At 37.8% G+C, this 22,951-nt stretch overlaps 1 protein-coding gene across 1 annotated transcript in view; it reads right to left on the bottom strand.

Moving 5' to 3' along the window:
- The window catches only part of AHCTF1 (AT-hook containing transcription factor 1), an 88,104-nt gene extending 65,606 nt beyond the window's left edge, over positions 1-22,498 (bottom strand). Inside the window, exons 1-4 of the mRNA XM_044762662.2 lie at positions 22,365-22,498; positions 7,269-7,396; positions 5,211-5,464; positions 1,484-1,664 (exon numbers count right to left, since the gene is read on the bottom strand). Of these exons, the coding sequence (XP_044618597.2) occupies positions 1,484-1,664; positions 5,211-5,464; positions 7,269-7,389 (556 nt within the window). The 5' untranslated portion in view covers positions 7,390-7,396; positions 22,365-22,498. The remainder of the gene's footprint in view (positions 1-1,483; positions 1,665-5,210; positions 5,465-7,268; positions 7,397-22,364) is intronic.
- Between the last annotated feature and the right edge of the window lie 453 nt (positions 22,499-22,951).

The raw sequence follows: 22,951 nt of genomic DNA, 5'->3' as shown, positions 1-22,951 counted from the left end.
CAGTTTATCACATTACACAAATTTCAGGTGCACATCATTGTATTTCGACTTCTGTATTAGACTACATCATGTTCACCACCAAAAGTCTAGTTTCCACCATACAAATGTCACCCTTTACCCCTTTCACACTCCCCCATGCCCTGAAATAAAGGATATTTTGACTCTACTACTTTGATCTGAAGAGAGTTTTAATTATGAATACAAGCATTTTCATTAGCCTTACACCTCACCTATAATGATAGCATCTACAAAATGTACTCTGGAACAAAACTCCATCAAGACTATTTAATTCCTTTATCAATTTTTTATAAAGAGTACTTAAACAGTTTCTTATATTCTACAAACTCACTTTTAGTTTATTTTTGCTAATCAATTTTTTTCATTTAAACTTTATGCAGGATTTTATTCATCAATCAGGTCTTTATACATATCAAATTTTAAGGTGTAGTTTTTATCACTATGAGGATTTTTTTTCTTAAGTGCATGTGTGGCCGTTGTTTCTGTCAAATCAGTTTTTCAGGTCATATTTTGCAGATTTAAATTTTGTTCAGATGATTTGGTTCTTTGGTCAATTTCTAGTCAAACATAATTTTTACCACTTGTAGTTTTAATCTGTTTTATTACATACTGACAATTTTTATTAGCTATGCTCATTATTATAAATTGGGATAAAATACTGATCATTTCTATCTACTTCTTAGCTGATTCATAAATGAACAGATCTGCGCTAATATTACAAGACTACTTTAAAAATCAAGAAGGCCCTCAAGGTCAAATGGTCCTTTCCTGAAACTTTAAAAGTACTACACATTTTTTAAAGTTTTTATGTTAGCTCTCCTCTCTACATAAACCAATCAAATGAGAGTCCCATAAATTAAAAAACCAAAAAGAACTGAAAGCACTTAATAAAGAGTAGATTTATAAATATAAGCATTTGAATTACAGGGAAAAAATTGTCTCTCTTCACTTTTTAGAAATTTAACTAGCATTAGTTCTATTTTAGGATATCATTTTGTGAGGGAAAACTTTCAACTACTCTATTTCCTATGACATTACTTTATTTCTGTCTTGGTCTTACCAAAGGAACATAAACAGCATGCCAAAGATACTACATCAGATCCTACAAAGCAGGATAGTTTTACTGTTTGACAAGGATCAAGATTTTATACCTTTAGCCTTTCTTCTGGCTCTTACTTAATAAGAGATATTATTCAAGTGTATATCTGGAAACAAAGAAATCAACATCCCTCTCTCTTTCAAGACCTAATTCAGTACATAAACACTTCATCAACAAAATAGAATATCCCATGTAAAAAGTATCCACAGTACTCAAAACGATAAAATAGGTCTAAACAACAAAAGAAACAAAGATATGTAAATAAGCTTCTATATAAGAGTTTTTGACTATGTTTAAAAATCAATCCATTGCACCAGAACATTCAGGTGCTGAATTTCTGGTTTCAAGCAAAGAATGACCAATTACCTGAGGCCTCCACTTCATTCTGACTGCAGGACAAGTCATCCAAACACAGGTCAATAAGAAGGATCTGTCCAACATCAGTTACCACAGCTGCCACACCAAAAAGCCATCGCAAACTTGGGTGCAAATGCTGAGTGCTTGCACTGGCTCCTCCATGGTTAATTATAGGTTCAATAGCTGTCACCTAGAAAGCGAAATATATGATTTGCTTTTCTTATACAAAGTGAGAAAATACAATTAAAAACACAACAAACAAATTCTGAGGTTAAAGCAGTTATTAGTTATAAACATTTTAGTTATAAAACATATAAACGTGTTAGTTATAACATGATTAAATATTTATGATAAAAATTATAATAAAATTATAAAACATTTAGATTTTTATAAATTATAAAGATTTAGTACACAATACAATTATAATAAAGTTGTAAAAGTTATAAACTTATTTAAGATTTAAACATTTTCTAATATAGAATCAAATCTACACTTGATACTTGCGAATCTGAATAACATAATGAAATCTTCAGACACAAGAGAAGTTCTACCATTATTTCAATACATAAAAAATCAGTTGAAATAATAATTGATATTATTGAAAATTTACTATATGTCAGGCATTGTGCTAATTTGTTCATTTAATGTCCACGATAACCCCAATACTGGACTATACATCATTATACCTGTTTAAAAATGAAACATTATGAGACTTAGAAAGTTTAACTGAGTTATTCAAGTCACACGATCATTACGTGCAAAACTCAAGCCTGGATTTTTCTCACTTTAAAGCTCTTAACCAGCTACTATGTGATTACATAGCCTCTTCTCTTAAGGAAGAGTAAAAATAAATCATTCCAGAAAAATTTGCTGATTACTCTTTTCAAAAAAAGTCCTGGGGCCAGCCCGATGGCACAGCATGTTCCACTTCATTGGCCCGGGGGTCGCCAGTCCGGATCCTAGTTGTGGACATGGCACCGCTTAGCAAGCCATACTGTGGTAGGCATCCCACATATAAAGGGGAGGAAGATGGGCACGGATGTTAGTTAGCTCAGGGCCAGTCTTCCTCAGCAAAAAGAGGAGGATTGGCAGTAGATACTAGCTCAGGGCTAATCTTCCTCAAAAAAAAAAAAAAAGTCCTGTTTATGCCTTAAAGCCTGAAGAGGTCTGACCTTCTTTAAATGGGCTGTATTTTAAGGGGAATTCACACAAAGTTTTGGCAGTGACTGGATCACTGACATTTAACAAGGATTGAAATTATTTGAAGAAAATCATACTGTAGCTACATTGCAGAGTTATATTTTTCCCCCTTCATCTCATGGATCAAATTTTAGCTTTTTTTTTTTTTTTGGCTGGGAAAGATTTGCCCTGAGCTAACATCTGTTGTCAATCTTCCTCCCTTCTTTTCCCCCATCCCCAAAGCCCCAGTAGACAGTTGTATATAGTTGTAAGTCCTTCTAGTTCTTCTATGTGAGCTGCTGCCACAGCATGGCTACTGACAGACAAGCAGTGTGGTTCTGTGCCCAGCAACCCTGTCTGCTGAAGCAGAGCACATGGACCTTTAACCACTAGGTCATCAAGGCTAGCTCTCATGGGTCAAATTTTAAATATCGGTAACTAATAGTCCATATTTTATTTTACATTTAGTTTTCCTTGTTTCCCATTAATTCACAAAAATTAATTAGGTATGATATATGATAATCAAGTATTTGATGATTTCTACTATAATATTGATGAACATCCTAGAAAGAAAAGAGGAAATTTGTTATCAATGGTTTATGAGCTAAGATTAAAGTTTGTTTCAGGCTATAATTTACTATTAGAGACAAATGCCTGGCTCTGTCTATAAAAGCTTGGTTCTGTCTATATTTCATGAGTACACAAAACATTCCATAGTGTTTCTAATTCTGAAAGCTATAATTTCATGGATTGTCTTCCTTTTCTAAATTACAGTAATAATGTCTACAAATACATATTCTCTTCAATTGCCCCAGGGAGGGCTAAGGAATATGTTTGCATTCCTCATACAAACATTATATGAAGTAAATGACAATGCTATCTTAATTAATTTTAAAATAAGGCAGTTAAAATCAAACAGATTTAAGAAGGGATATGGTGCCTCAGCCAGAAAATTCATAGTTAACTGAACTTCTTTTGAAGGTATCTATCACTACTCTTCCAACCTCTTCCTTCTCTTATAGTCCCTCTCCCTTGTGATAGCAACCATCCACACAACTGATGAACCCGGAACTCAGCTAACTCTTGTTCCTTCTCAATTATTCTTATACAAATGATCAACAAGTCCTGTCCATGTTACCTTCTGAATATATTTTGAATCTGTCCCATCCTCTCCATTTCTGCTGCCATTTCCTTGGTTCAGTTCATCATTATTTATCCGAACTATCCCAATCCAAGAAGCTTTTTACACCAGAGTTCTGCTTTAAACTTAAAATGATTTCACCATAGACTTTAAGAGGAGGACTCTAATCGCAAATAAAGCCATTCACAATCTCAACCCTCACCATTTCTGGCCCCCACTTCCTCCTTCCTCTCTTCCCCAGCCATTCTAAAAAGCCTAGTTTCCCAAATGTTCCATACTCTGTGATTTTTTACAGGCTGGTCTCTGCCTGAAATGTCCAACGTTTTTGAGTACAAATTATCCAGGTGTTCTCCATGGTCCAAGTGCTTGAATTTATCAAAGTACTTATTATATTTATGCTATAATCTTATTATCTGTCTTCTCCCACTAAACTGCTTTTTGACAGCATGGATTAAATTCAATTCACCTATTTATCCCTAAAATCTAACAAATAACTTGATCTATAGTGAGCACTCAATAAAGTGCTAAATTAATTCTGCCTTTACAAACATCATCACTGGCAAAAGTACACATAAGATATCAGGCTATCAACTACTTCAGACCCTCACATTAGCCCACTGGGTCAGTTTCTTCAACTGTAAAAACATATTATTTTGTCATTAAGCTCTCTTTTAACTTTAAAAATTTTCTATCACTATATACATTACATATATGTGCATATATATTTTTGTATATATCACACTACTCTTCCATGATTTTATATTTATGTGTGTCTATATGTTTGTAAGTATACACATTTTTCTCACCATGTATGAAAGAGCAGTAATAAACCTGCTGAAGAAACAACCTGAATTCAAAGTACTTCTACAATTACTAGTGGATAAGATATCTGGCATGTAAAAGGCATAGATATATTAGAACAAATGATAATTACAAATGAGACCACTACTTAAATATATTATTCAAATCTTAAACAATAATGAAGACATGTTTTCCACATTGCTCCAAGGATATAAGTCTAAAAAGAGAAAAAACAGAGAAGACAAAAAATACCACGGTAATGAATACAATATTTTTATAAACTTTATGTCCTCATAAAATACAACTGGAAATAAGAACAAGACTCAGATGATACTTTTCATATAAAAGAATATTGTGACACTATACGTCATCACAATTTTTACTTTGCAATTTTCTAACTAAGAATAAAAGCTACATTTTAAATGTTACATTTCTTGGATAATATTTTTCACCTCTTTTTTATTTTGAACTTTTTAATAAAAAATAAGACTTCTATAAACGTAAACTAATTAGAAATGTATAGCTCAATGAATTCTCACAAAGCGAACAGAACCATGTAACCAACAGGGGTTCCGTTTGAAAGCAGAATACCCACATATCTTCAACAGTACCTACCCTTCCAGGAAGAACAACTGCTTTAACCACTCTTGATGTACCAAGGTCATAAAGACAGAGGACACTCCCTTCTGCATCTTCCAATCCGATCAACAATCCAGTTCTCTTCTGCCAAGAGAATTCTTTGACAGCTAAGACTATAGGAGACTGTCCATCCGCTCCACTGAATCTGTATGCAGACAATCGCTCTCCTGTTAGAGAGTTTACCACCTCAAGTTGTGGACCACAAGCCAAGCAAGCAAGTCCGTTTTTCCCTACAAGAAAAAAAAAAACCAAAAACGTTGCTTATGATAATATTGTATGTACACAACGAAACTAAATAGCCGTTAGCTCTTTTACATACACGATACACGGATCACTACTCATCAACTTTATATATTATCTCCAAATTGAAATTTAAGCATTTATAGAACAGAATGGTCCTCAAATTAGTAAAATAACTTGAACAATTACTACTGCAGCAATAATAAAGTAACCATTCAGTAAAGCTGCCATGCTATGTGCCTAAACACAGCATCTCATTTACTCCTTGTCCCACTGCAATACAGAGATAAGGCAACTAAACTTTCACATAGTTAAATAACTCATTTGAGGCTGCACAGCTACAAATACCAGAGCCAAAAGTGGATCCCAAGTCTGTCTAACTCCAAAACTCACACTTTCACTATATTATACCTTAAGAGTTAAACTAGGTACTATGGGAATTACACAATATAACACATGATTCTATCCCTGAAGAGTTCAAAACTAACTGAGAAGATAAGACACAACTAGTATAACAATAGGAAACACCAGGAGTCCTTCTTGGCCCCTTACTCATCATGTTTGGATTTTATTCGGCATGCAACGTAAAGTAACTGGAGGCTAGTTTTAAGCAGGACAGTGACAATCTGATTCATATTTTTAAATGTCACTCCAGCTGTTAAGCAGAGAATGGACAATAAGGGAGGAGCACAGAGTAGAAGCAGGGAATGATACCCTCTGCTTGGTTAGCGGCCATGAAGTGGACTGACTGGAGATTCATCTTAGAGGCAGAATTAAAGAGATTTGCTTGCTGATGAATAAGATATGGAGAAGTGAGTAAAACAGAAGAATGAAGAACAGACCCTGCATTTTCCCTTGAGCCACCAGATGAATTGTGGTAACTTTTACTACTATATTTGTGATGCCTATCATGCACCCAAGTAGATAGTTGGATATACTCGATATAGCTGAGGGAGGCTATACAGGTCAAGGAAACAGCATGGCACAGATGGGGACCCAGAATGCATGGGGTCAAAGCTTGTTTTTGCAACTCACTGTGTAGCTGGGATCAAGTTACTCATCCTATTTGATTCTCAGCTACACAGAACAGTGTCTACTTAGAAAAGTCTAATACTTACCTCAATGAAAAGTTGTTACAGTGCCTGATAAGTACTGTTACTACTTTTAATATTCAGGAGAACAGCACTGTAAATAGTCAAAAGACTGATACATGTTTTGCTGTCTTTTTGCTAGGAAGAACAGCTGTGAATTTCATTTTCAGACAAGTCTTCTGCAGTATCTTTCACTAGACTGAAATCTGTAATTTAATGGCTCCTTAGGTATGTTATTCTGCTGTATTATATAACCTAAACTATATATTAAGATCTTGTTCAGATTAATGGAATTAAGAAAAAGACTTTCTGAATATTTTGTATCACCCAGGGCCCTACAATCAGATTTTCCTACTCATTAGACCGTTTAGGTTCTAATCCAAGCTCATAACTAATAACACTTACTGATTTAAAAGGAAAACCAGCTGTACATTATTTCTACTTTCCAAATGTAGATCCTCAATATTAAAAGACATAAAACATATGGTATTTTAAAATGAACTATAACCACCCCCCCAGAGAGTCAGTGAAAATGTGTCCTGGAGTATGTAGATATTATATACGTAGTTATAGATGTTATATATTTACATAAGACTATTGTAACCACATTTTTTTTTCTTCCACATAAAGAAACTCCAATATATGCTTATTATTATTTATCTTACAAATCAATCAAATCAGTAAGTTTTCACCAACATTTTACCTGCAGCAAATTTTCCACGAAGCACAGCTTCTAATCTTATTTCCTCTTCTCCAAGGGCTTGAACAGTCACTTCTGGAAACTGCAGAAGAGCACTAGTCACTTGTGCTGTTAAGTCTCGCATACTTCCACTGTAAATATTTTTAAAAGATAACATTATTATGATATATTTATACTATAATACACTTGATTATCTCTAGCCAGACAAAAAAAAGGCACCACACAAAAGTAAATAAACTAAAACTAAAATCTGACTACAAAATACATATTATCTGCTTCTGGGTCTGAGGAATTCTCTCCTAAGAAAATACTTCCCAAACAGCCTTAGGAGAGTAAAGATTCATTAAGGCAGATGTTCTAAGCATATACACGATTTCCTAAATTCTCTGAAAACTGGTTCAATGCAATTAATCTTATGGCCTGACCTACTCTCAAAGAACACTTCACAAACAAACAGGAAAAACAGATATATTTTAGAAAAACTACTACTACAGTAAAAGGGAAGAAAGTCCATGAAAAAAGTCCAAAACCAAAGTAACCTCAGGAATTGAGTTTGGCACATGTCTTTAATTGCATAGGGAAAAAAATCTAGAATTATCTTTCATTTCTAACATATAGAAGACTAGATTCTCTAATGACCCTCCCACTGTAAACAAACAAAAATGATGGTTAAAATATAAAAGTATCTTTTTGAATGATTACTGAGTTGGCAAAGCCAAAAGAGAAGACAGTAGGAATTTTGCAAGACAGTAAGCTGGCCTGGGTCTTGAGGGTTAGCTCCCAAACGCACTCCTGATGATTGGACCTTGTTGGGAGCACTCTGAGGTCCACAGAGGCAGAAGATAAACCTTAGGGCTAACAGAGCCCACTGAACTCCCTAGAGCTGGATCAGCGTAAAGCTGAGTGAGAGAAGCACGCACTGTGCAGGACAGGCAGCAATAGAGCTGTTCATTTTGACCATGGCTCCAAGGCTCCACTCAGAAAAAGAAAATTCCCCTTCACAAATTAGTGGCCATAATTCAGACTATGTTACCTGAAAATACTCAGGTGAAGAATTGAGAAAATGAACTCAGTCAAAGTAATATAGCAAGGATATCATGATCAATAGTCAGCAGAATCAGTCTATCGGACTTCAGATATTGAAATGATCAGAGAACAGAAAATAAGCATGTTTAATATGTTTAAAGACAGCAAAGATTTAGCTTGCTAATGAGGAGGAAACGAAAAATTATAATGAAAAATGGTCAAGTAGATTTGAAAAAAAAATAATGGAACTTCTGGAGTTAAAAATGAAACAAGCAAAATTCAGAACTTAATGGAGCAATGAGAATGTTGCAGCTACATACAACATGGACATACATCAGAATACAGCAGTAAACAATAAAAGTAGCACAAAATACATGCAGAATAATTACAGTTATAAAGTTAAAAAGACTGCATAATAAAACAAAATATTGCCTAAGGATACAAATATATGTAGCAAAACTAAGAATAAAACAAGGAAATAATAAACACAAAATGCACAACAGTAGTTACCTTTCAGAGAAGGAAAAGGAACTGGAATGGAGTGCATCATGATTCCTTACAAATATTCTTTTGTACCCACTCCACAAACAATTCTTTTGTACTTACTTAACAGACAACAAAAACAAACTCAAAAGGTAAGTAAAACAGTAGACTAGAAAGAGAAAGAGAGCCCCAAAACTTATCCAGAATCTAACACAGAGAGACAAAGAGATGAGTAGTTAAAAGTTATAGACAATAGAGAAGATCCAACATATTTATTCAGAATCCTCCCCCAAAATATAACACTAATAGTAAGGAAGAGGCAACATTCTAAAAGATACTTCCCAGACTTATAGAGATACACCAATTCTCTGAAATCGGGAAGACCTGTGAATTCCAGGTAAAATAAATAAAAAGAAATGACTTTTCAACAACAACAGTGGAAGCCAGAAGTCTGGAATATCTTCAGAATTCTAAGCAAAAATACTTGTCAACATAGAATTATATACCAGTGAAATTTCCTTAAGAACAAACACGAAACATTTTTAGACAAATATAAACTGATTTTACCCCAAACAGACCCTCCCTTAAAGGGAATTCTAAAGGATTACAGGTAGAAGGGAGCTTCAGGTAGAAGAGTGATCAGATAGAAGGTCTGAGATACAGAAAGAATGGTGTGCCAAAGTACTGGTAAATAAATGGAGAATCTAAAATATGGCTACATAACAACAACGATAATAATGCTTAATGTATGAAATTCGTTCCTAGTCCTTTTATTGTCTGAAAGAATAAAGATACACTCGTTTACTTTAGACTTTCTTACATACCCATGTTGAAAATATATACAGGAAGAGGCATATACAAGAATGCTCTTAATAACCAAATATTAAAAATAACCAAACAAGAGAAAGAAGCAGAATTTACTTTATCAGATACTAAAAACATACTGTTACATTATAATAATTAAAACAATGTGATATAAGGCTAGTAATGGATAAACAGATCAATGAAGCAGATAATCTAGTCAGAGAACCACCAAAACTCAGTAGACGATAAAAAGCATATTTCAAATCAGAAAGGAGCTATGGACTACCCAACTAACACTACTGGTACAACCTGCCACCCCTTCTAGGAAAGGAGTTACACACTACCTACGCACACACTACACATGCCTCCCTAATACCTAGACAATGAATAAAAGTGTGTGTGTACATGCATATCATGAAGCAGTACAGAAGAAAGAAGATAAATTCAGGAAAATTAAGAGAATGCTAATCTCTTTCAGTTTGGAGAGAAGTAAACTGAAGGGTTGAATGGATAACCCTAGAAAAACTCCAGGAAAATTCCAGGTGTAGCAAGCCTCCAACTCCATATTACACCACAGGACCTCAGCCGAGGGCCATCTTCCAGGGCAATGCACTGCCTTCTTGGGAGAAAGGCATTAAAGTTCAAAGGAGTCTCCCTGGCAGGAGAGCGATGCCAGGTACAAGGTTCCCCAGGAGGGGCTACGCTCAATTGTAACACTCAGCCCAAGCCACTCTCAGGGAAGAAAATCAATACTAACAAAATCAAACCTGTGGTAAAACAATAGTATAACAGCCACTCTTAAAAGATCCCTTTCTTAAAAACAAAACAAAAAAACCCATTTTTATAAAGAAATAACTGTCACATTAAAAGAATTATCAGAGGGCCAGCCCAGGTTCGGTTCTGGGTGCAGACCTACACCACCCCTCTGTCAGGCACCATGCTGCAGTGGCGGCTCACATCCAAGAAGCAGAACAACTTACAACTAGGATATACAAGCACGCACTGGGGCTCTGGGGAGGGGTAAAGGAAAAGAGAAAGACAGCAACAGATACCAGTTCAGGGCAAATCTTTCCCTGCAAAAGAAGTAATAATATATATTCCTTAAAAAAAAATATCATAAGTTTAATAATTCCTGTCCTTTAATTTCAGTTTATTTTTCTTATAAAATTAATTTTCAAAAGAAAATCACATTTATAGTTTAGTCTATTTCATAAAATTAGCCTCTGTATGAATTCTTCTATCTGTATATCTGCACACAGAGATGTCTGAAATATTAAAAAAACTTTAGCACTGTTTACTTTCATGTGACCCAAATTTGGGGTGATTTATTCCCTTTTTTTACGCTTTTCAGTATGGCTTAGATTTTAAAAACATTTTTAATTTTTATAAAATCAGTAATAATTACCTAAAGAATTTTTTAAAAACAGAACAAAATCTAAAATAAAAAAACTTTGAAAACACAGGAGATATTTATGTAATCTTAGGATGGGAAGAAGGTGCAAATCAACCTAATATTCACTAACAATCAAGAAAATGCCATGTTAAATCATGATACATTTTTGCCAATCACTGTTGAAGGGAAACACACGTGCATAAACACTCCTGTGGGACCATAAACCTTAACAGCCTTTTTGGAGGATAATTTGCCAGATTATAATTATACATGAACAAATCTTTTGACCTAGCAATTCTAGAACTTTATCTCCTGTAGGCAAAAGACTTACATCCTCTCTCTCTCTTATTCAGGTCATTTGGAGAAAGAAATCCCTGTCACTCCATGACTTCAAATATTGTATGACAGTAACACCACAATTCCTTCCAAAACAACACACAGCACTAATCATTCTCCATCTGGAGGCTCTCAAGACACCTCAAACTCGACATTTCCAAAATGAAACAATCTTTCTCCTTCCTGTCTACAAATCTGGCCCTTTTGTTCTATTTCCTCTCTTGGTTAATAATTCTATCACCTACCCAGAAACTTTGAGGACTTAGCTAAAACAATGATTGTTCAAGAAACTTTCCTTGGATCGCTAGCTTTCCCCTCACTCCCCCATATCTGGGTTAAGTTCCAATTCTCCTACTCATTCCTGATGAACTTGGTACTTCCCCTTTCATGCATGGCACTTACACTGTACAACTGCCTCTCTGTATCCCCAAGATTGAGAGTTCTTAGGGAACAAATATGTACCTTACTTATCATTTTAATCCCAGTAGTTTCCACCCTGTGGAGGGGGCACAAAACTCTGGCTGAAGACATGAATAAATGGTTTCCTTTTCCATTTCCTCCCCTGATCACGCAATACAAGTGGGCACCAAAAACTGCCCATTTTACCAAAAAAAAATTCTGCATTCTAGTCAATCATTTCCATTCCCAATGACGCAGCCTTTGCCAAATGCCTGATCTCTAACTAGAACAAAGGTCTTCTGATCTCCAGTTTCTGGTTCTTTGTCATTCTTATTCTTTATACCCAAATCTATAATTGGCAAGTACTTAGGTACCCTCCCAAAAATTTATGTGAAAAAAATAAATTTGAAAAGGTCACTCAATAAGTTAACAAAACATGAGTTTTAATTTTCTGTTTAGGCTATAGATGCTATTTTCTAGATGAAAATCTGATCAACTGCCTCAAAAAACTTATCATTATTACTACTAATTTAAAAAACTGTAAAAGTTATGTTTGAGATCTCCCTCCCATTAAAAGTAGATCCAAAAGTATAATCTAAAATAAAGTACTCAGATTATAATTACTGTAATATACGGTCAATGGAAAGTAATGACCATTAGCCTCCAATACAAAAACCTCATAATTATCTAAGGGTCCTAAACTCAAGCTTTAGATGCCAAAAGCATTCTATTTACAGAAATTGGTCATATCCCTCTCCTCCTAAGTATCTTAGAACCAAAGAAATTTTTAGACAAATTTAGGCAGGAAAGGCCACAATCACATTGAAATTACATTGTTTTCCCCTCTGATGGTCTTCTATAGCCTTGATAAAACCAGCGTAATGGTAAACTGAAGCTTACAGCAGTTTTCCCATTAAACTTAAGACCAAACTCATTTCTCCAGAGCTAAAATCTTCAGAATTCTATGTGGCAGCTTTTCCCAAAGTGTATTCTGTGGAGTACTCATGGACATTAAGCAAAAACAGTTTCATGATCACTGCAACTCAATCCAGATTACCCCAACAGAATTTTTAAAACATCTCCTCCACAAGGTGATTCTAAAGCTCATGTGAAAAAATAATGCACAATAAAAAATTTTCAAGTGAAATATAATAAATGTTCTATTTCTTAGGCTGGATGTACTTTTTGTTATGCTGTTTTTAACATAAAACAAAGATGACGTATGATGTGGAGTACGGGCTCAGTCACAGTATTTAAAAAGAGAACTGTGATTTCCACTCCAGATATACCCTCCCACCTAAAAACAGAGAAAAAATATATGAAACAAGGTGTTTAGACACTGGACAACAAGGAGGCACAGGACAGTGGAAAGGAAAGGAAAACAAGATGACCTCTAGGACTGCCCCAGCTTACTGTGTACAGTCCAGGATACAGAGCAGGGAGGGGAAACCCAAATAGAGCCCAAGGGTCTCCTTGAGTTGAGGAGACAGAGTTGAGAATGCCACAAAGCCAAAGGTAGCTAGAATTCACAGGACACAACAGTGCAGTAGAAAAGGCCATACAAAGAGCTCCAGAGATCTTCAGTGGGTTTCCCTGAATCTTCATATGATCAGCGTAAGCATGTAAGGAAACTACCAGAGGCCAAGAATGAATCACTGAAAAAGTAGGAGAAATAATTCCCAGAGGGTACACAGGGCCAGGAACAGCTGCAGAGTGGAGAAACTTCCTAACACATGGGGCACTTAGATTACTCAAAAAGGTACTGATTACTTCAACAGCAGGGAGAAGAATCAGCCCTCGTCTAAAAGCTCCTCTAGTTCTGTCTAAATAACCTCAAAAAGCAAGCCTCAAAAGAATCAAACTGCTTCCCAGTAACTTAGCTGCATCCCAAAACAAAGCTCAAGGATATGTAAAGGGATGCAAAAATATTCAGTACTCAAGAAAGTAAAATTCTACGTCTGATACCCAATCAGAACTTGTCAAGCATGCAAAAAAGTAAAAAAATATGACCCTTAATAAGGGGGAAAAACCCAACCAATAGAAATAGACTTGGAAATGGCACGGAAGTTAGAATTACTAGATGAGGACATTAAATCAGTTATTCTAGATATAATCCCTATGAAGACAGAGGAAAGTATGAGCATGTTAAGGAAAGATTTGAAAGATGTAAAAAAGACAAAATCAAACTTCCAGAGATGAGAAATACATTGGATGAGACTAACAGATTAGACACAGAAAGTATTAATGAATTTAAACGCTCACAAAGAAACTATCTAAAATCAAGCACAAAGAGAAAAAAGGCTAGGGCAGGGAGGGAAAGAAGAGAGCCTCAGTGAGGTATGGGATAACCTCGTGCCCTAACATGTGTAACAGGAATCTCCAAAAGGAGAGGACAGAAATATTCAAAAAGCTAATGGCCAAATTTAAGGAAAACTATAAACCCACAAATCCAAAAAGGTTAGTAAACTTCAAGCAGTAGAAACATGAAGAAACTCTACCAAAATACATCATACTCAAGGGACAAAGAGAAAACCTTAAAAGTGGCACAGTCACAGAGGAACAATATAAGAATGACAGGAGACTTCTCACTGAAAACAATGCAAGCTGGAAGACAATGCAACAACATATTTTTAAGTTCTGAAAGGAAGAAAAGCTGTCAACCTATAATTCTACACCCACTGAAAATATTTTTTAAACAAAGGCAAAATGAAGACCTTTCAGACATACAAGAGCTGAAAAAACAATCACCAGCAGATGTGCACTAGAAGGAATGTTAAAGGAATTCCTTCAGGCAGAAGGAAAATAATAACCAGAGGGAAATCTGGATCTACACAAAAAAATACAGACTACGAAAACTGGTAAATATATACTTTTTTTCTTATTGTTAGTCTCTTTAAAAGACAAGTGTCTATTTGAAGAAAAAATGATACCAATATATTGAGTTTATAACATATTTACAAGTAGAACAAATGACAATAGCACAAAGGCCTAGAGAAATGGAAGCATACCATTACAACGCTCTTACTCTATACATTAAATGCCGTAATGTTGTCTGAAGACAGTAATAATTTAAAGATGCACACGGTAAGCCTTAGAACAACCACTAAAAAACACACACACAGATATAGTTAATAAGCCAATGAAAGAGATAAAATGTCGTAATAAAGTTAATCCAAAAGATGGTATAAAAAGGAGGAAAAAGAACAAATGGGACAAATGAAAAAAGGGGAAGACGGTAAATTTAAACCTAACCACATTACATCAATAATCACATTAACGACATGACTTTAACATTCCAATTAAAAAGCAGAGACTGTCAGATTGGATAAAAAAAAAGCAAGACCAAGTTTAAACAAAAAGATTAGATAGATTGGAAGTAAAATAATGGAAGATATACAATGCTAATACTAATCAAAAAAAGCTCGAGCAGCTATGTTAACATCAAAATAGAATTCGGAGCAAAGAATATTACCAGGGATAAAGAAGGTAATTTCATAATGATAAAGGGGTCAATTCACCAAATAAACATTAACAATCCTGAACATTTATGTATCAAATAACAGAGCTTCAAAATATATGAAGCAAAATCTAAGAGAACTGAAAGGAGAAACACACAAACCCACAATTGTAATTGGAGAGTTCAACACTTCTCTCTTCATAACTGATAGAGCTAGACAGAAAAGCAGTAAGGATGAAGACAACCTAAACACAATCGGCTAACTTGACCTAATTGATATTTATAGAACATTCTACCCAAGAACAAGACTACACATTCTTTCAAATGCACACAGATGACTTACCAAGATAGACCATATTCTGAGCCATAAAAGAAGTCTCAAATTTAACAGGATTCAAATCATACAAACTATGTCCTCTGATTACACTGAAATTAAATGAGACATCAGTAACAGAAAAACATCTGGAAAATTTAGAAATATTTGGACTCTAAATAACACTTCTAAAGGACCCATGGATCAAAGAAGAGATCAAAAGTGAAATGAGTATTTCGAACTGAATGAAAATGAAAAGATGACATGCCAGAATTTGTGTGATGTGGCTTAAGAAGTGCTCAGAGGGAAATTAATAGCACTAAACACCTGTAAAATCTCCTATCAATAACCTAAGCTTCTACCTTAAGAAACCAGAAGAGCAAATTAAACCCAGCATGAGCAGAAGAAAGGAACAGAAGTGCTAAAATTAATGAAATAGAGAAAAAAAGAAAAACTAAAGAAAAAAAAAAAATCAATGAAATCAAAAGGTAGTTCTCTGAGAAGATCAAAAAATACTGTATAGACATAGAGAACCAGATCAATGAAAGCAAGAGACCAGAAACTGAACTATTTCACTTATGACAAAGGTAACATTTCAAATCATTGTGAAAATTACAAACTTTTAATAACGTCCTGAGACAATTTAGCTGTCCCTTCTGGAAAAAAAAAAAAAAAGACCTCCTCCTCAGTATGATACAGAAATGGTAAACTACAGATGAATAAAAGATCTAAGGGCACACCCTCAAAAAAAAGTGGTGGGAAGAGGAAGCTATAATCTATGAAGCCACTTCTATGTACTAGGCAGTAATCAGACTTTAAATCTTCAGGTAAAACTGACACCGTATCAGTCCTATGGTTTCAGGTACTCCACCACATCTTTATGTCACTGGTACCCTCATTCTGAGAAGCACGCGACATAAACTTTTTTCTTTCTTTTTTTTGAGGAAAATTGGCCCTGAGCTAACATCTGTACCCATCTTCCTCCATTTTACACGTGGGACACCTGCCACAGCATGGCTTCATAAGTGATGCACAGGTCCACGCCCAGGATCAGAACCAGCAAACTCCAGGCCACCAAAGCAGAGCGTGTGAACTTACCTGCTATGCCACTGGGCAGGCACCCAAACCTTATTTTTTTTACATTATTTTATTGAGGTCATATTGGCTTATAACATTGTGTAAATTTCAGTGTACAATAATTTCATTATTATATTCCAGTTTCTGTACAGACTGAATTGTGTTCAGGACCAACAGTCTAGTTTTTATCCGTCACCACACGTGTGTCCCTTTACCCCTTTCACCCTTTTCCCACCCTCTTTCCCTGTAGTAACCATCAATCTGTTCTCCTTATCTATGTGTGTGTGTGCACAGACATCACTTTTTGAGGAAAACACTGCTTCAGTGGCTACCCTCAAAAGATAGTAACCTTGGAGTTGAAAACTGACATGGAAGTAAAAACTTTCTCTGGGAAAAGAAAAAAGTAATGGTCTGGAAAAAAAAAACTCAAAGGAGAAGAATCATAATCTAACAAGGTAAGAGAGAGCCATTTGACACATTCACTAAATCCCAAAATATGAGAACTTCCAAATCATAAAAGAGAAACTTAAAGTGGGGAAAAACCTTGAAAGACAATTTATACAAATCCACAATTAATCTAAAATAAAAGGAAGTAAAATGTTTTGTGAAACATTTAAAATCTTGAATTTATCAGTGGGTAGGTTATCATTACTACTCTTTATCTTATGCCAAAATAAATTCAACAAATTAACATTTATTGCATTAATCCATCACAAACAGAACTCAGATCTGTATGGACCATGGGCTAAACCATGCTTCTAGGTTTTCAAGTTTAAAACATTCCAAGTACCCCATAGATCTGGTCTATGGCCCAGATATTTCCACAAAAGGTTAACATTGTAACAATGTTAAGTTAGTACTATCCTTAGAAACTTAGAAATTAAATTTAAAGACTACAGAACTTTGAATTGTTTTTTTGTTTTGTTTTGTTTTTAAAGATTGGCACCTGAGCTAACAACTGTTGCCAATCTTTTTTTTTTAATTGCTTTTTCTTCCCAAATCCCTCCAGTACATAGTTGTGTATTTTTAGTTGGGGCTCCTTATAGTTGTGGCATGTGGGATGCCGCCTCAGCATGGCCTGATGAGCTGTGCCATGTCCGCACCCAGGATCCGAACCAGCAAAACCGTGGCTGCCCGCGCGCGAACTTAACCAATCAGCCACGGGGCCACCCCAGAACTTTGAATTCTTGAAGCTGCTCAACTTCCTTGGTGATCCTCTTGTCTTACTTCCCACATTCAATGGATAAACAGCTTATTGATTCTAAGTTTATTTCTTAATTCATTCAATACCAAATGCTTACTATATGCTAAAATGCCAGATGCACAAAAATTAAATGCTCAGTCTATAACTTCCTCTCTAACCTCAGTACATCAGCCCCTCCTAAGTGTCCCTTTATCTTCATCTCACCACCTCTCCTTCTCATTAGATGACTCATTAGGGTTAGGATAACAATTATAATTCACTTCCTGGTCCTGAAAATTAATTAGATCTGGCTTCTACAGAGCCAAAGGAAGTTACCCCTTTAGTTCCCTTGGAATGAGAGCAGTATTCTCAAACTTTCCTAATATATTGATGCCTATTTCAAGGGAAAAGGAATTTCTCAAAGCCCTTAGTGTCTGAGAAATACCAAGTTGAAGCACAATCATAGGTTCCATTCAGAACATAATAAAAGGCACAAACTTGGAATTAGAACTGGCTTTAAGTCCAGGTTCTACTACTTACTAGCACATGTAACACTCTATTTCTATACTCTGTCGTCCTTCTTGTCACACCCAAGCTTGCAGAAAAAGAGAATACCTATCTCTCTGACTCAGCTTACCCTAGTGCCTGGCACAAAGGAGTTCAAAAAAACGCTCAGCGAATGAAAGAAAAAGTTTTTCAAATTTAGAAGTTGGCCTTTGAATCTACAGAACAAAAATTGCTTCAAAAACTTTCAAATCCCAAATTTACTGGGTGAATTTTAACAGTCTAAGCACACTGAGGAGAACTTCTAAAAATTATGAGAAAGAACATGTCATATAAAGACATATATGTTCACAAACACGCATTCAGCAGCTATGTTCAGTATTGTACAAAATTAAGTAAAGTCCCAGCCTACATGACCTGTCAGCATTGACAACCCCTAAAAAGTAATTTACGCAGTTTCAACTCCTTCCCAAGGTCTAGACAGGCAGAGCAGAAACACCACAGTGGCTATTAATGAAAACACTGTTCATTTTCTTGATAAAGCACAGAAGGGTTATGTCACTCCTCTTCTCAAAATCCTTCAATGACTCCCTAATGCATATAAAAACCAACAGCTCCAGTCACAGGTAATCGAGGCCCTCCAAAATCTGGCAGACCCAGACTATCTTAACAGCCTTGTCTCCCAAAACCACTTCCTTCATCAGTTTGCCATTGCCTAGCACTTTCATTCTTTTCTTTATGCTGTTCCCTCCTCCATGCCCGTCTGCCAAAGCCCCACCTATCGCTCAAGGACTAGATTCCCAGGATGCTCTGGGTAGATCCATCCTTTCCTATTTAACTTCATCTCTGAGCTTACTCCTTTCCATCTTCAGGTGAGCAATCCTAAATATGATTTTTTTAAATTTATTACTTGTGTTTGCCTGTCTTCCCCACTATACTATGAATTCCTAAAAGGCTAAAGTCGTATCTTATTCCTGTGAACTCCAGAGGGTCACAATGCCTTGCAACTAATAGGTCCTAAACATGTGGTAAACTAGGATAGTAAGATACTAGCAGGGACAAGAATAGAAATATTAAACATAAAATCAACTTTTACAAACTCAATATTCTTAAAATTCAACAAGAAAACAAACAACCCAGTTAAAGAATGGCCAAAGACCTTAATAGACACCTCACTGAAAAAGATATACAGATGGCAAATAATAACATGAAAAGATGCTCCACATCATATGTCCTCAGGGAAATGCAGATTAAAACAACAATACATTACACATCTATTAGCGTGGCCAACATCTAGAACCCTGACAGCACCAAAGGCTGACAAGGATGTGGAGCAACAGGAACTCTCATTCGTTGCTGGTGGGAATGCAAAATGGTGCAGCCACTTTGGAAGACAGTTTGGCAGCTTCTTACAAAACTAAACTCTTACCATACAATCCAGCAATCCCACTCCTTTATGTACCCAAAGGAGATGAAAACTTACATCCAAACAAAAACCTACACATGGATGTTTATAACAGCTTTACTCATCACTGTCAAAACCTGGAAGCAACCGAGATGTCCTTCGGTAGGTGAAGGAATAAATAAACAGTGGCACATCCAGACAATGGATTATTATTATCCAGGGCTAAAAAGAAATGAGCTATCAAGCCATGAAGACATGGAGAAAGCTTAAATGCCTATTACTAAGTGAAAGAAGCCAATCTGAAAAGGCTAGATAATGCAAGATTCCTATTATATGACACTCTGGACAAAACAAAACTTGCGGAGACAGTAAAAAGATCAGTGGTGGCCAGGAGCTGGTGGAGAGGAAGGGATGAACAGGCAGAGCACAGAGGATTTCTAGGACAATGAAACTACTCTGAATGATTCTATAGTGATGGATGCATGACATTATACCTCTGTCCAAGCCCACAGAAAATAGCACACCAAGAGCGAACCCGAATTGTAAACTGTGGACTCTGGGTGATAATGATATGTCTCCGTAGGTTCATCAACTGTAACAAACGTTCCACTCTGGCCGGGGATATTGATAACGGGCGAGGCTGCGCAGGAGTGGGAGGAGGAAAGAGTGTGTACCTTCTACTCAATTTTATAGTGAACCTAAAACTGTTCTAAAAAATAAAGTCTATCAAAAAGAAGAAAACTCAATATTGGGTCCAACTTATTTTTCCTTTTTTCTTTCTGACTCTTAAAAAGAGTAAGAATTCTGGCCTGGCTGGTGGCATGGTGGTTAAGTTCACACGCTCCACTTCAGTGGCCCAGGGTCTGCGGGTTTGGATCCTAGGCCGGACCTAGACACCACTCACCAAACCAGGCTGTGACAGCATCCCACGTACAAAACAGAGAAAGACTGACACACATTTTAGCTCAGGGCCAATCTTCCTCACTGGGGAAAAAAAAAAAGACTAAGAAGAGTTATGATTTAAATGTAAACCACATCAGTGGACCCAGAAACTTTCAGCCTTGTAGCAGCTGTTCCTTCAAACTTAATTTGAATATTTATTAATTGCCAACTGCTTTTAAAACACTGTGTTGGGAAGGAAATGCCAGAGCAGAAAGTTGACCTACTTCCTGACCTCAGGGAGTTTACAGTCTACAAGAGGAGATACATAGTCAAGCATCAGAATATCAGACACAAATAAATGCTACAATAGAGGTATATAGGCTGAGAGATCCCAGGGAAGAAGTGGGATAAAGGAAAATGAATGACTGCATAGAAAAGATGGCATGTGAGCTAAGGAGGACTTGAAATTTGAGAACTTGAAAAAGTTAGAGATGGCACTCCAAGCTGAAGGACACCAGCTAAGGAACATCAAAGTACATCTTCAAGAAAATGGTTCCAGGATTGGGGATGATTCTGGAACAGGTGAAGCACGATTCTGTGAACTGCTGAGGCTGGACAGCAGCACAGACTTGTTGTAGAGACCGTTAACCTAATCTAGGGAAGGTACACTTCATTCTTGAGGAAAAAATGAGCGGGTCCTGAAAATTTTCATGGTTAGAAGGAAAGAAACAACGTTTTGTTTCCTCTTAAATCAAGATGTGTCCATCCCAAACGCGCTGTACAGCAATCTTACAAAAAAAAAAAAACCAACTTTTTAAAAATAATTACTGCCCTTTTGCGAACTGGTGACACTTTGGTACTGGGTTATCGAAAAATCAGGATCAAAAATTACAGTACGGAGAGAACGCAGACTTCCCACAGCACTTCACACACTTGGAGCGCTCTCAAGCATTAGTCTGAGCTGGGCTTGTCATCCCCGGCCAAATCCTACAGAATAAACAAACTACCTTTATTTCTTCTCTTCTCACAGACCCGATTAGGGAAAGCTCACGGAAGAAGGTTCTCAAAATCTACCGGCTCTTTAAGATATTTTGAGAATAAACTGAAAATTTTAGCGTTTCCAAGAGATCTATATTTTATCCTAAAAGATCCAGGTTCTTCCAGATATTGCTCAAACTGCCTATTTGAAATCAGATAATAACAGCTACTACGAACCTCGCTGGCTTTGAGAATAAACTAACCTCCTTCCGACCCCCCCAAAAAGCAGTCAACCCGTAACAAAAGTCATCGTCCTGAAGTTTCCCGGTGGAACAAGTAGGGCAATTTAATACCCACTTCGAGGTGTGCTGTTATTTTAAATCTCCCTGACCCGACCAAATTCACCGTCCTTTTCAAATCACGACTTCTTCCCCGCTCCGGACTCACCCGAGCCAGGCCCAGGAGCATGCGGAGCACACAGCAACGTGAGCCGCGCTCCAAGAGCCCGCGGGCTCCCCCAGGGGAAGGCCCGCCAAGGTTTCCACCGCATCGGGGGGCAGCGGGGAAGGGGCGCCGAGCTCCAGGCTGGCCTGGACGGGCTGCGGACCGGGCTGCTGGCGCGGAAGGCGCTGGGGGGGGACCCCGCGGGGACGCTCCGCCGCCATGTGCCACCGCTCGGCCGCGAAAGACGTTATGTAACTCCCTCGGAGCCCCGGAGCGCGCCGTACCGGCCGCCCCTCGCGTCCGCCCGCGGCTCGCGGGGCGAGCAAGAGCCCGGCCTAGGCCCCGCGCGGCGCGAGAGCCGGCGGCCGCTCCGGGCCCAGGCCGCGCCGGCCCAACCCCCGCCCCTGTCCCCTACCTGCGAAGGGCGGGTGACGGAGCCGCCGCGCCGCCGAGTCCCGTGGGGCGCCAGGCGAGGCGCGAGCTCCTCCCGCGCGGGTCCGTCACAGCATCTCCCGGGAGACAGGCCGCCACAGACAGGGCGCGTTCCCTCCGGCCCGCGGAAGCTGCCGCTCGCCTCGCCGGCCTCCGCCCGCGACCTCCCCGGCCGCCTCCGATGCACACCCGCGAGGGCGCCTCGGCCGGCTGCAGGCCGGCTGACCGCTCAGCGACGAAAAGGTGGCCGCTCCCCGCCGCGACCCTGCCTGCGCCGCTCGGCCCGCGCCGGCCCCGCTTTGCGCATTACCCTCGGCAGACACCGAGTCCCACACGCCGGGCGGGGCGGGGGAGGGCGCAGAGGGAGGGGTCTGGGGAAGGAGATCGCGGCGCGGGGACCTGAGTTCTCGCGAGCGTTCCGGCCTCTGGCGCCGGCTCGCGGGAATTTTCAAACTCTCGGGGAAATAAAGTGGGGGGAGGGAAAGGGAGGAAAGGGAAGCAGGTTCGGAAAGGGCCGGTTATTTACAAAAAATAGGATCGCCCCGCCTCGGATGAGCGGGGGAGGGGAAG

The sequence above is a fragment of the Equus asinus genome, chromosome 30 (assembly GCF_041296235.1).
Source record: "Equus asinus isolate D_3611 breed Donkey chromosome 30, EquAss-T2T_v2, whole genome shotgun sequence".
In the NCBI taxonomy this organism is placed as follows: domain Eukaryota; kingdom Metazoa; phylum Chordata; class Mammalia; order Perissodactyla; family Equidae; genus Equus; species Equus asinus.
The sequence above is the reverse complement of the archived record's forward strand: the minus strand, read 5'-3'. Positions and strand labels throughout refer to the sequence as shown.